Here is a 12,500-nt window from a genome sequence, read left to right as displayed (position 1 = left end):
TGATATGGAACTTGGGCTGTAATGCTAATGAGGATCTTTTAAAGGTAGGCGATCTCATGTCGTTTCACATGACTGCCCTTTTCCCACACTGAACCAGTTTCACAGCATATTTTAGCCCAGTTTAGCAACGATGTCCCTTCTAGTGAGATTATTTTGACAAATCTGTTGAAACCCGCTTCCTAATTGTAAGTGGGACAACTTGGCTGATAAACAGAGGCATGTTAGACACTCCCATCACCATGGAAACAACCCTCTTGTTTTTGCCACCATTCTATGAATTAAGAAGAATGCCATGGTGTTGTGGCTAAGTGGGGTGGCCAGACTGGATGTGTTGGTCTTGCTGAAAGCTCCCTAACAGCATGCCTTAAAAACGGACAGCCCTTGTGTCACATCACCTTGATGTTTGATAGGAGCAGCGCTACTGTGTAGCTGTGAAACAGATCATTAGGAGAATTTCTCTTTCCTACCACAACGCTGTCTGTCTCACATAATGCCACTTTTGGAGGGATTGTGATTCGTGCAACCATAGATTTATTAGCCAGACATACATTTGGCTCCTAGACATTCTGCGTCCTCTTGTCCACTGAAATACAAACACACACACACACACACACACACACACACACACACACACACACACACACACACATAAACACACACACATAAACACACACACACACATAAACACACACACACACACACACACACACACACACATAAACACACACACACACGCGCGCACACACACACACATAAACACACACACACACGCGCACACATACGTAAACACACACACACGTAAACACACACACACACACACATAAAGTCGCAAAGAAAACACATTTATACTCACCAGCTATGGAGCTTGAGCACCAGTGCCTCTGTTATTTCATATTTTAACTGTAACATTATGGAGGGGGTGCTGAAGCCTGCATCTGCTCCCGGTAATCTTGGGAGGGATGTAATGTCTGAGCCCACTCAGTTCCTCTCATAACTTGGCACTCGTGGTTGACAGTGTTGCTCAGCTTGAGGCTCCATATATGTAAAAAACTGCCTTAACGCTTATTAGTAAACTGCCATGTCATTGCTGCTGCCTCGGATTATTCCCATCAACATGAAAACGTCATGGCGATGCACGCAACCGCGCTCAGGCTTGAGTCTCCCAGGCCTCCCTGAGGCTCCTAAGAGATCTGCATACCCTGACTGCCCAAAATGGTGGTCATTAGCAGGAGACAATTACTGAGGCACTGCATTTAGACATTAGGCATGAAGGCATGTTTAGGACTGGTTATGCCTGCTCTCCCTTATCTAAACATTTGTGAGACATTTCATCCCCAGAAGTGTCTCTGTTGTGGCTTTGATGTCATTTTGGCTTGAACTGATCGGCTGGTCGGTCAGAGACTATGTTGTCACCTGAAAGACTGGATGAAGATTTATTGAGAGAGTTTAACCTTTACTTGTCACCCTGTCATTGGCAAGGCTGATTTGAATTCCACACTGCAGAGGCACACTCCATTCCCACGTGGCTAACCTAGGCCACTTCATGTGTTCTCTCATCCTCGGTGTATTCATTTACTGATGAATTATTCTGGCCTGAAAACAAAGCATGAGATTGTGTCTGATTCATAGGCTCCATTCAGAGAGGACCTCAAGGCTTAAGGCTCAAAGCACATAAATAATCCCTATTTTTTTAAGTCTCTTTGCTTACTTTCTCTAAACCTTTTGCATCAAATGCATTTAAACATCTTACCATGATTTAGGGTGGAGAGTGTCATTGCCTACGTATGTATCCTGAGAATTAGTCTATGAGGCCACTGTGATCATCCCCTACCGGCACAAGCACTAAACATACATTGAAATGTGCATAGAGTTGTTAGAGTGACAATTACTAGGAGTTCATTATTGAAGTCATTGTTGGGGTGGAAGATTAACACTGTTTGTGTATGTGTGTGTGTATGTATGTGTGTGTGTGTGTGTGTGTGTGTGTGTGTATGTGTGTGTGCCTGCCTGTGTGTGTGTGTGTGTGTGTGTGTGTGTATGTGTGTGTGCCTTCCTGTGTGTGTGTGTGTGTGTGTGTGTGTGTGTGTGTGTGTGTGTGTGTGTGTTTGTGTGTCCTCTCAGAACAGCGGGAGAAAGAGGAGCCAGAGGATGGCAGCGAGGAGCGGGAGGAGGGCCAGGATTCACCCATTCCCTCTGCAGACGACATCCACCTCTACGCTAACCAGATACACCCAGGGGGGACAGGTCTGTCTGTGTGTGTGTGTGTGTGTGTGTGTGTGTGTGTGTGAGAGAGAGAGAGAGAGAGAGAGACAGAGAGAGAGAGGTCAAGTTCATTTGCATCAGGGGTGCTAATAGAGTAGGTGGAGGGATGGGAGATGCCTTTAGATGGGTGGGAGGATGGTGTGTGTGCGTGTGTGTAAAACAAGTGTGGAATGTGTGTGTGGGTAATACGGGTGTGGAATATTGGTTTATAAGTGCACTTTTGGGCATAATTTGGAAAGGTGTGTGAGAGAGAGACAGAGAGAAAGAGAGACAGAGAGAGAGAGAGAGAGAGAAAGAGAGAGAGAGAGAGAGAGAGAGAGAAAGAGAGATAGAGAGAGAGAGAGTAGAACACATCGGCACCTACAGCTGTTATTTCTAGAACCAGGGGGTCAGGAGAGCAGTGGTTGTCTTGGCAACAGCATCAGGTGTGTGCAGCAAGATGTGCCCCCCCCCCATTCTGTGACAGGTGATGAGTGTCACTCAGCACACCTGGGACCCCCCGCTCCCCCCCAACACACACACACACACACTGCCCCATGTCTCAGTGTAGGGGATAACTAGGTAACTGTAAAGGGAAAGACATTTATTGATTACTCCTCCTAAAGGTTATAGTAACACACTTCATTTGCACTTTAAATCAACCCAGTTTAATACGTGTGCTGACTGCATCCTCATTAATGAGTATGATTAAATGTGCTGTCACCCAATTCAGTCAGTGGGGTACAGAGCCACCTTGCCTTGGATACCGAGTATCTATGTGTACTGGATCTCTGTGTGTTTATGTGTGTGCATTCATGTGCATATGGTGCAAGTTTATTGGTTGGTTGTTTGTTTGTTTGTGTGTGTGTGTGTTTAGTGTGTGTACTATATGTATGAGAGTTTCTTGCAGTATGTGAGAATTATTTTTGTTGTGAATGTGTTTGTGGTTTTGTATATGTTTTAAATTTTGTCCATGTGTTTTTGTGGTTAAGTAATTGTATTTACACTCGATGCATTCGTGTTTGGTATTGTCTTTGTGTTTGCATTTCTGTTTGTGTGTACATTTTCAAACATGTGTCTCCATGTCTGCATGTGCAGATGGACAATCTTTTTGTGTTTGTGTGGGCTGCCAGTGTAAAATGAAACTGGCCAAACGCTCTTCATCCATATTCTAATTATCACATTGACCTTCGCAAAGGTCAAGAGCGAGACAAGAAGAGAGCCACGGGGAGAGGGAAGGGAGGGGTAGAGGAGGAGAGGAGAAAAGAAAGAGATCAAGTGGAAGAAAGACAGAAAGAGAGAAGGCAGGGAAAAAGAAAGAAAGAGCAAGCGAAGCAAGCAAGTCCAGAAGGAGAGATAGGGAGTTAATGACACTGAGATAGGGGCCACTTAAAGAGCTGAATAGCTTACATAATTCATTCACGCGTCGCTATCTCTCACCTCCCGTAAAAACCCCTGCGCTTCTCCTGTTCAAATGGGCAACTTTGCTCTCCGTGCTTCCTCTCCTAATCCTAATCCCATCCACGTCGCTCTAATCTGAGCTGGGAAACTGCAGGAGTCAGAGCAGGGTCAGAATAATCCCACCTGCAAGATCCATTGCTCAAAACGAACATCTTTTAGCGATAATGAGTTTTTTCATTTAAGTAACCTATGCCTCTCTCTTTCTGTGCGTGTGTATTTTACACATGTGACTTAAATGTCATTGCAATGCCTCTGTATGCATTTGTTAATGTTTTTTTCAGTGGCGTGTAACATGTGTTTAAATGTCATGGCACTTTCTGTTTGACTGATGTGTTCTTTCTGCAGGTGTATAATTATGTGTATGTGTGTGTGTGTGATTGTGTGTGTGAGTGCATGAGTAAGACTAGTACTGTGAGTTGGTTGACCCGTATGGACCCTAGCCTACTTTCAGAATAGCCTTATACTAATAACCTTTACGCCTTGGTCTATAAGAGGCAGCCGTCCATTTACATATATGTTGTCTTTTAGGGCAGTTTGAGCTATCCAGATGTGCAGTCATTTCATATGCTATTTCTTGCTCAGGTTTTATATTAGTGTCCTTATGAAAATAAAATGATTTAGCTTCTTATTAAATTGTTATACTTGCTATACTTACATGTATCTAATAGACAAATTGATGAAAGCGAGAATACCTTTCCATAAACACGTAGAGGAGAATGTCTGCAATCTGGGGATATCAGAACCATGATGGTAGGACATTCTCTGACTGCAAGCTGTGTGCAGTGGGTTAATTGTGCGTGTCTCATATACAGTCTACATACTTTGAAATGTCACCAAATGTATGTTTTTGAGTGACAGTTTTATGTGGGTTTAATTTGTGTGTATTTGTGTGTGTGTGTGTGTGTGTGTGTGTGTGTGTTGATCTAGGCGGGTTTATACATTTCATTAGCTGAAGTGCTCAGTTCTTGTTCCTTGCTCAATGGGCATTGTTCTCTCTTCCTTTGTTCTCCTTCTTCCCCCAGATTCAGATGTCCATGGATCTGTGCTGCTGAACACCTCCAGGAGAGTAAGTCCTCCTCTTTTCTCCTCTCCTCTCCACTCCTATCTGTCCTCTCCTCTCCTATCTACACTTCTCTTTCCTCTCCTCTCATCTCCACACCTCTCCTTTTCTCCTCTCCTCTCTCTCCTTTCCTAACTTCTCCTCTCTTCGCTCCTCTCTTTCTTCTTCTCTACCCTCATCTCCTCGCTGGTCCTCTCTCCTATCTCCTCCTCTCTCTCTCCTCTCTCCTCTCTCCTCCTCTCTCCTCCCCTCTCCTCCTCTCTCCTCTCTCCTCCTCTCTCCACTCCTCCGGTGGTCTGGTGTCTCTGGTATTGCAGGTGCCGTAGATCCTGAGCCTCTGCACAGTATGCATTCACTAACCTTAACAGTTGCACACACACACACACGCACACGCACGCGCACGCGCACGCGCACGCGCACGCGCACACGCACACACACACACACACACACACACACACACACACACTCACACTTTCACACACACTTATACAGAGGCTCACATGGTTGAAGTTACAGCATCAGAAAGCACATAGTCACAAAACAGTCACGTAAAGCCTAATCTCAGCAATAGAGCACCATGGTTGGTTTAATTCCTCTGAGTGCATAGGCCCATACAGACAGTATTTGCCGTGATCCCTTCATTGTCAAAAACCTTTTCAGAGTGGCTGTCCCTGTCTGTATGTGCGTGAGAAAGAGTGCGTGTGTAAGGGGTTGCACAGAGCACTCGAGCATTTTGAGTAATCGAGCTGCTCCATCAATTCTCAAGTTTCCACGTTAACATCGAGTACTCGTTAAGAACTGAATTCTAAATATTGTTCACTGTTAGTATTGACTACATTTCCCATACTGCTTTGTTTGGAGTCAGGGGTAAAGCAGGTTCTGGAAGGAGTTGAGAGCAGAGAAGAAGAGCGGATGAGTGTAGGAGTGTTTCGGGTGGTGCTGGAGAAGTAAAGCATTTCAGCTCCGAACTCATCTGTCTCTGTGAAATGATTGCCTACCCAACGTAAATCCATTCCTGAGGATCTCAACATTTGCACTCGGTTTTCAGTGAGAGCCCTTGTCAAACAAAAGGAGGGATTCTGACAGCAGGCATCAGTTGTTTGGCAGTTCTTTGATAAAATAGTTGTGATAAAACGTGTAGCAATTGTGAGTTATAGACGGATTTCTCATGGATGGCTCAAAAATCAAGTGTCATATATTATACTAGGCTACTACACTAGCGTGGCTAAACAAATGAACATTGTTCAAAATAGATACAAGATACTACTCATTTCAGTTTTTAATTGGTTGGGATTACTAATGAAGCAGCCACTGTATAAAAACACAATACGAATCTTGGGCTACTGTAGAATGATGGTAACTAACATTAAAATGTCATACATACCTTCACCATTGCATAAAGTAAGACCAAGAGTTGTTTTCACGTTGTATCATTCATTTTATGCTTTGCTCTATGTGCTGAGATCAACCTCATCGTAGTTGAATAGTCTTTTAATTGACACCTCCCGCCGAACTCCTCTCGCAGAGTACTTGAGTTTTTCAGAAAATTGATTCCACGATTTATAAAATGATGTACTTGTGCAACCCCTAGTGAGTATAACCTTGTGTGTGTGTGCATTTTTAAATGTCTATATGCTTGCACTGCTGTTGATGTTGTTTCACCTACATACATACTTGTACACACACGTGTATATGTGTGTGTGCGTGTGTGTCAATGTCCGTGTCCGTGTCTATGTCTGTGTGTCTGTATGTTACTCTTATGTGTGTGTGTGTGTGTGTGTGTGTGTGTGTTTTGTGCAGTATGTGAAGCTGATGAACTTTGAGGAGGAGGTGCGCGCCCATCGCGACCTGGACGGCTTCCTGGAGCGGGCGAGCATCCTGCTGCACGAGGACGAGGCCTCACTGGACGACGTGCTCAAGACCATGCTGCTCCACGTCTCCCAGGACCCGCACACCGCCGAGCCCGGCTGCAACTTCGAGGAGATCATGAGCCATCTCTTCACCGACGCTGGCTCGCAGGAGGTCAATGGTGAGTCTCTCTCTGTGTGTGCGTATGTGTGTGTGAGTGTGTATTTGTGTGTATGTGTGTGTGTGTATGAGTTTATCTGCATCGTGATTAGATTTGCATAATTATGGGAAGATGTTAGAAATCACAGTGACTTCACAATACTTGTATTAAGGCATCATTTAAGGGATGAAAGGAACTACTGAGAGAAACCTCAGGCGATTTCAAAAAAGAAAAGTTCTGATTTCCACAGCCACCAAATGTTACATAACATTCACTGTTAGCGAGTTGTCTTAAATATTATATTGCTTTGTGCAGTCGTACTCCTGATGTCTTCTACCCATGTCAACAAAAGTAGTTCAGCTGTCATGAAAACACCCGTAGGAGTATGTGTGTGTGCGTGCATGTGTGCGTGCATGTGTGTGTGTGTGTGTGTGTGTGTGTGTGTGTGCTGTTCCTCTCTGCTGTGTCTACAGACATCCCAGCTGAGAGCCGACGGTGCACTGAATTTATGGAAGTGCTTCGCTCGCGGGCGGATTTGGGGCGTTCTTGTGCGGGTGCCAGCCTCCTTTGGCTTGTTTTGCACATTCTCACAAGATCATGACAAGGTCTTTTTCAGCTCCAGGGCAGAGAGAAAGAGGAGAGAAAGAGTAGAAACAGAAAAAGAAAGAGACAAGATGTAAAAGAGCAAGAGATGAGAGAGAGAGAGAGAGATGAAGAGAGAGAGAGAGAGAGAGAGAGAGAGAGAGACAGCAACATATAAGTGTTGTAAAGACAAGACGGAGAAGAGCGAGAGATAGAGACAGTCAAAAACAAAACAAATTGAGTGAAAAGACAAAGTTCAGAGAGGAGATAAAAAAAGAGAAGCGAAAGGGAAGACAGGAGGAAGAGGTTGAAGAAAAAGAGCAAGAGAAGTGATGGGGGAGTGAAAGGTAAATAAAGTTTGAGGGGTGTGTGTCACCATCCTCCTGTCACCATCCATCCTGGAAGGTGTGTGAGCGAGTTCAGAGGTCACTTTGGCAAGGTGCGTGTGTGGTCAGGTGATAATGGAGACATGTCAATCAATCACACCTGTCACAAACACACACATAGACATACAAACACACGCACACAAACTCACGTTAGTATACACACACACACACACTTGACACCCACACAGATCCATACACACACATCCAGATTCACACAATTATCCTACATGATTCAGAACTAATTATCACACACACACACACACACACACACACACACACACACACACACACATACACACAAACAGCACGTTTGGTTCCTTATTGTTCAGTGTAGTAATGGGGCGGTCATTCTCCCCCTGCCTATCTGTCACATGTGATCGATCTCATTGGCTTTCGTGCCTATCTGTCACATGTGATCGATCTCATTGGCTTTCGTCTGCTGTCATTTGCATAATCCCTCCTCAGAATTTCTCGGTCTGAAATCAAAGGGAAACGGTTACATATTCATGACCTAACAACGTGCTAATACATTACTGTCTCAAGCACTGCCTGTGTGTATGTCTCTGTGTGTGTGTGTGTGTGTGTGTGTGTGTGTGTGTGTGAGTGTGTGAGTGTGTTTCAAGGCTAACTGTGAAGATTAGCTGGTTGGCAGAGGCGAGAGGCGTGTGTAATTTTGACGGTTTTATTGATCATTTCCGCCTGAGCGAATGTGTCTCAATTCCCTGGGTGCTCTGCCAACATCCAAATGCATTCAAATGAACCTGGTCATGCCCGCATTAGTCGGATTATGGTGTGAAAACATTGCATATCATATTTAGAACGTTTTGCAGAGAAAATCCCAAATTACTTATTTAATCGTGAAGAATTGTTTTGAAGGAAGAACAAAGAGCAAAATGTAAAGCACTTTGTTGAATTGAGTTAAACATTACTGTAAGCGTGTGTGTGTGTGTGTGTCTGTGTGTGCGTGTGTGTGTGTGTGTGTGTGTGCGTGTCTGTGTGTGCGTGTGTGTGTGTGTGTGTGTGTGTGTGTGTGTGTGTGTGTGTGTGTGCGTGTCTGTGTGTGCGTGTGTGTGTGTGTGTGTGTGTGTGCGTGTGTGTGTGTGTGTGTGTGTGTGTGTGCGTGCGTGTCTGTGTGTGCGCGCGTGTGTGTGTGTGTGTGTGTGTGTGTGTGTGTGTGTGTGTGTGTGTGTGTGTGAGTGTCTGTGTGTGCGTGTGTGTGTGTTTCTGCAGTTCTGACACCGCAAAGGGGAATACTCCTTTCGTCAATTACAACTTTAAAAAATAATTTGGAAACATAAATTATTCACTCACTGGCACCGCCCCCCTCACTGTCACTGTTGCTAGGATACATGGCTCCCATCAGGAGATTGGATCTGATTAGTTACCAAGGTAGTCAAATGAGCCAATAAGCACCACATGCATCATGAATATTCTAATCTATGCTAATAGTTTTGGTATTAAAATGATGAGAAACTGATAATCGTGCAAAGTAGTTTGGAATCTGGATGCAATTATGGAGCACTCCTATACCCACATACATATGCTCACCCAATCAAATGCACTAGCTCTGCACACACACACACACACACACATGCTAACGCAATCAAGCGTAGTTTATCTACATTTTCGCACACACACACTAACACAATCAAGCTCTGAAGCACTCTGGAGCACGCAAACAAACACACACACATACACTTGCTAACGCAATCAAGTGTAGTACGTCTACACTCTTGCACACACACACATACACACACATTCTAACCAATCAAATGCAGTATGTCTAAACTCACATTCACACTTCCTCTCTCTCTCTCTCTCTCTCTCTCACACACACCTGAAATTCTCATGTAATGCAGTGAAATACACGCACACACACCAGTGGGCTCTCTCTCTCTCTCCCTCTCTTTCTCTCTCTCTCATACAAACACACACACCTACACAAACCTACACACACACACAAAATGCACATGTAATTAAATGTGTGATTAAACATGTGATGTGGTGTGCATCTCCAAAAAACCTGCACGGAGAGGAAGAGAGAAGGTGATGGGGGATTGGGGAGAGGATGAGAGGACAGAGACATAGAGACAGAGACACATATCAGAGCTGGAATCAAATTAGCGAGTAGTATAATAGCAGTGTGTCGTTCAGTCATGATATAAGGACAATCAGGCAAATTCATTGTAATAATATTTAATCATATTTCACTGGACTGTGGGGAGACAGAGAGAGAGCCATTACGGCTTTTAGCATCTGTCAGACGTCACCGCTAATGTGTGTGTGCATGTGTGTGTGAGGGTGTGATTGTGTGTTGGTGTGTATGTGTGTCTGTGTGTCTGTGTGTGTACGAACTAGAGTGTGTACACATGTATGGGCGTGTCGCTGCGTGCATGCTTGATGGCTAATGTGTGTATCTTCCTGATAGCCGTTAATGACTGTTTGTATGGTATTATGAGCCCTGCCACCCTGGCCGCCCGCGCGCTTCTGGAGGGGAAGGACTCTGTGCTTAAGGAACAGCTGCTGTGTTCACACACACACACACACACACACACACACACACACACACACACACTTGAGGTGCTCTCTGCCCATTGTGTCCAGTGGGACAGTCTCTCAACAATGTCAGCAGTCTAAGGATGTCTAATCATTTTTTTTTAAGACTAATAAATGTTGGGTGTGAAAGTGTGTGTGTGTGTTTGTGTTCTCTCTGTCTGTGTTTGCCTTCTCTGTGTGTGTGTGTGTATGTGTTTGTTTCCAAAAGCTGAACCTTTTTTGTTTGTGGTCTCTCTATGCAGACAGGTCTCAAAGCTTCCTTTTCTATGACAACGGTAAGATGGTCACTGATCAGTATCACTTCAAGTGTGTTTGCAAAGGCTGGGTCGACACATATCATTCCCTCGCCCCCTCCCTTCCTGTCTCCTACATACACACCAACACACACAAACACCCCCCCCCCCACACACACACACTGCAGCAACATTTATCCTATCATCCTATCAGTTAGAAGGACCCATTCACCACCTATGGGCACTTGAAAGTGACTAGCCACTCCATCAGGTCCATCTCCCCCTGCCTGTAATGGACTCTTTCACATATGCGCTATGGAGGGAGGGAGAAGCGTAAGGGATAAGACAGCGCTGTCGGAGAATGGAGCAGGTCGGAGTGTGTCAGAGAGTATAAGAGAGAGAGAGAGAGAGAGAGAGAGCTGTGACGAGCACAAGGGAGTGCTGATGAGGTCGTGATGAGCATCGGCTCTGATGAGGTCGTGACCTTGTGTCGGGGGTAAGGGGAGCTGGGTGTTGGGAGGTGGTATGAGGGAATGAACTCTTAAAGTAGAGTAACATAGAGGCACTGAGGTTCTCGCGGCGGAGAAAATGCTAGTCAGGCGGAAGGCTCTTACATGAGTCATTCATTCATTCAGGGGAGAGGTGCGCCGGCTAACAGGCAGAGCGGCCCCACAGTAAGATACTTCTAGTCTCTGCTATCGCTTAAAATCACACTACAAGAAAGATAGAAAAGCTTAAAACACTGCTAAAGGGATTCAAACGAACAAATGTGTTACATTTTGTTAAAATTTAAAACATCACTTTACTTATCAAATATTTAGTCCTGTGAATAAAGTGAGTGTGCAAACGACTATCAAATTGTATTCTATCAAGCTATCAAAACTGAATCTTCACGGGGTAGTTGGACTATGGGTAGGAGGCAGATGCCCCCTGTAGTAGTTAATGACTTACAATTTTAAATCCTAAATGTGTCAATACGCAAAGTTGGTTGAAATATTGCATACGCTTCATATTCAGCCCTTTCAACCGTCAAAAGTACTTCTTTGACGACGCTTTGAAGACATTTCAGATGGTATAAACAGTGGAAATCATTTCAAGGGTAACTTCACTCAGTGTATACATACGTATCTCCCCTGCGGTAGCACACCCAGCAGTAGTAGCCGACTGCAGAGCGGGTCCGGCCTAGAGCCACATAGAGACGCATAGAGACGCATATCTGGGCCGTATCTGGGCCGTATCTGGGCCGTATCTGGGCCAGTGTTAGTTCTATTGAGTCTGGATGTGCCGCAAGAAGCCCCGGGTGCTGGTGAGTTGTTTTTGTGATTCGCACAGGTGTGTGTGTGTGTGCTACTGCAGCCAGTTTGACTAAAGGAATGCGTCTTACTGCAGTGTCCTGGCCAGGCACCAAAATCTCACTCCAGCGCAGCAGACGGGAGACCAGACAGAGGGTGTAAACATCCAGCCTTAACTCAGTTTGCTTTAACTCCACCTGTTACCCGCTCCTGTAGCTCCAGCACTAGACAGAGGAGCTTCAAACAACACCGCCTATGAGTTTTATTCTTATTCTTATATAATATATTATTATTATTATTATTATTATGTATTATTATTCTCATGTAATGTATTTATATGTATGTGTATATCATAGATACATAAAGCTAATTCTTATTCTTGACCTGGCCCTGTAGATCACCATGAATTTGATTCCCAGATAGTGAATATTCTTACATATATTCATAAATGACCTGTGCTGTGTGTTGGAGTAAATTAGATCAAGGCAATATAAATGAATGAATGTAGCCTAGGGGATATGAGCAGATGAGGGGAAACAGCACCTTGGGCGTCGTATTCACCCCATGATCTACCAACCTCAGAGTCCTCAGAAAACCAGTGGGGATATATGGATCTTGTGAAGTGGCAACTCAACTTATCTATTTCAACAGACTACGTAAAACATGTTACATAAAGGATAG

The 12,500-nt window shown here is 44.5% G+C and overlaps 1 protein-coding gene across 6 annotated transcripts in view; it reads left to right on the top strand.

Moving 5' to 3' along the window:
* Window positions 1-12,500, top strand: part of slc4a11 (solute carrier family 4 member 11) — a 60,446-nt gene that overhangs the window by 25,033 nt on the left and 22,913 nt on the right. For 4 of the 6 annotated variants that reach the window (XM_031580531.2, XM_031580527.2, XM_031580529.2 and 1 more), the window contains exons 3-6: window positions 2,122-2,244; window positions 4,725-4,768; window positions 6,563-6,791; window positions 10,537-10,569. In XM_031580531.2, the coding sequence (XP_031436391.1) occupies window positions 2,122-2,244; window positions 4,725-4,768; window positions 6,563-6,791; window positions 10,537-10,569 (429 nt within the window). The remainder of the gene's footprint in view (window positions 1-2,121; window positions 2,245-4,724; window positions 4,769-6,562; window positions 6,792-10,536; window positions 10,570-12,500) is intronic. The other 2 variants (XM_012838234.3, XM_031580530.2) reach the window with 1 other exon arrangement.

This window comes from Clupea harengus, chromosome 14 (genome assembly GCF_900700415.2).
Source record: "Clupea harengus chromosome 14, Ch_v2.0.2, whole genome shotgun sequence".
NCBI classification, from domain to species: Eukaryota; Metazoa; Chordata; class Actinopteri; order Clupeiformes; family Clupeidae; genus Clupea; species Clupea harengus.
Note: the sequence above shows the minus strand (reverse complement) of the source record. Positions and strands in the feature narration are given on the sequence as shown.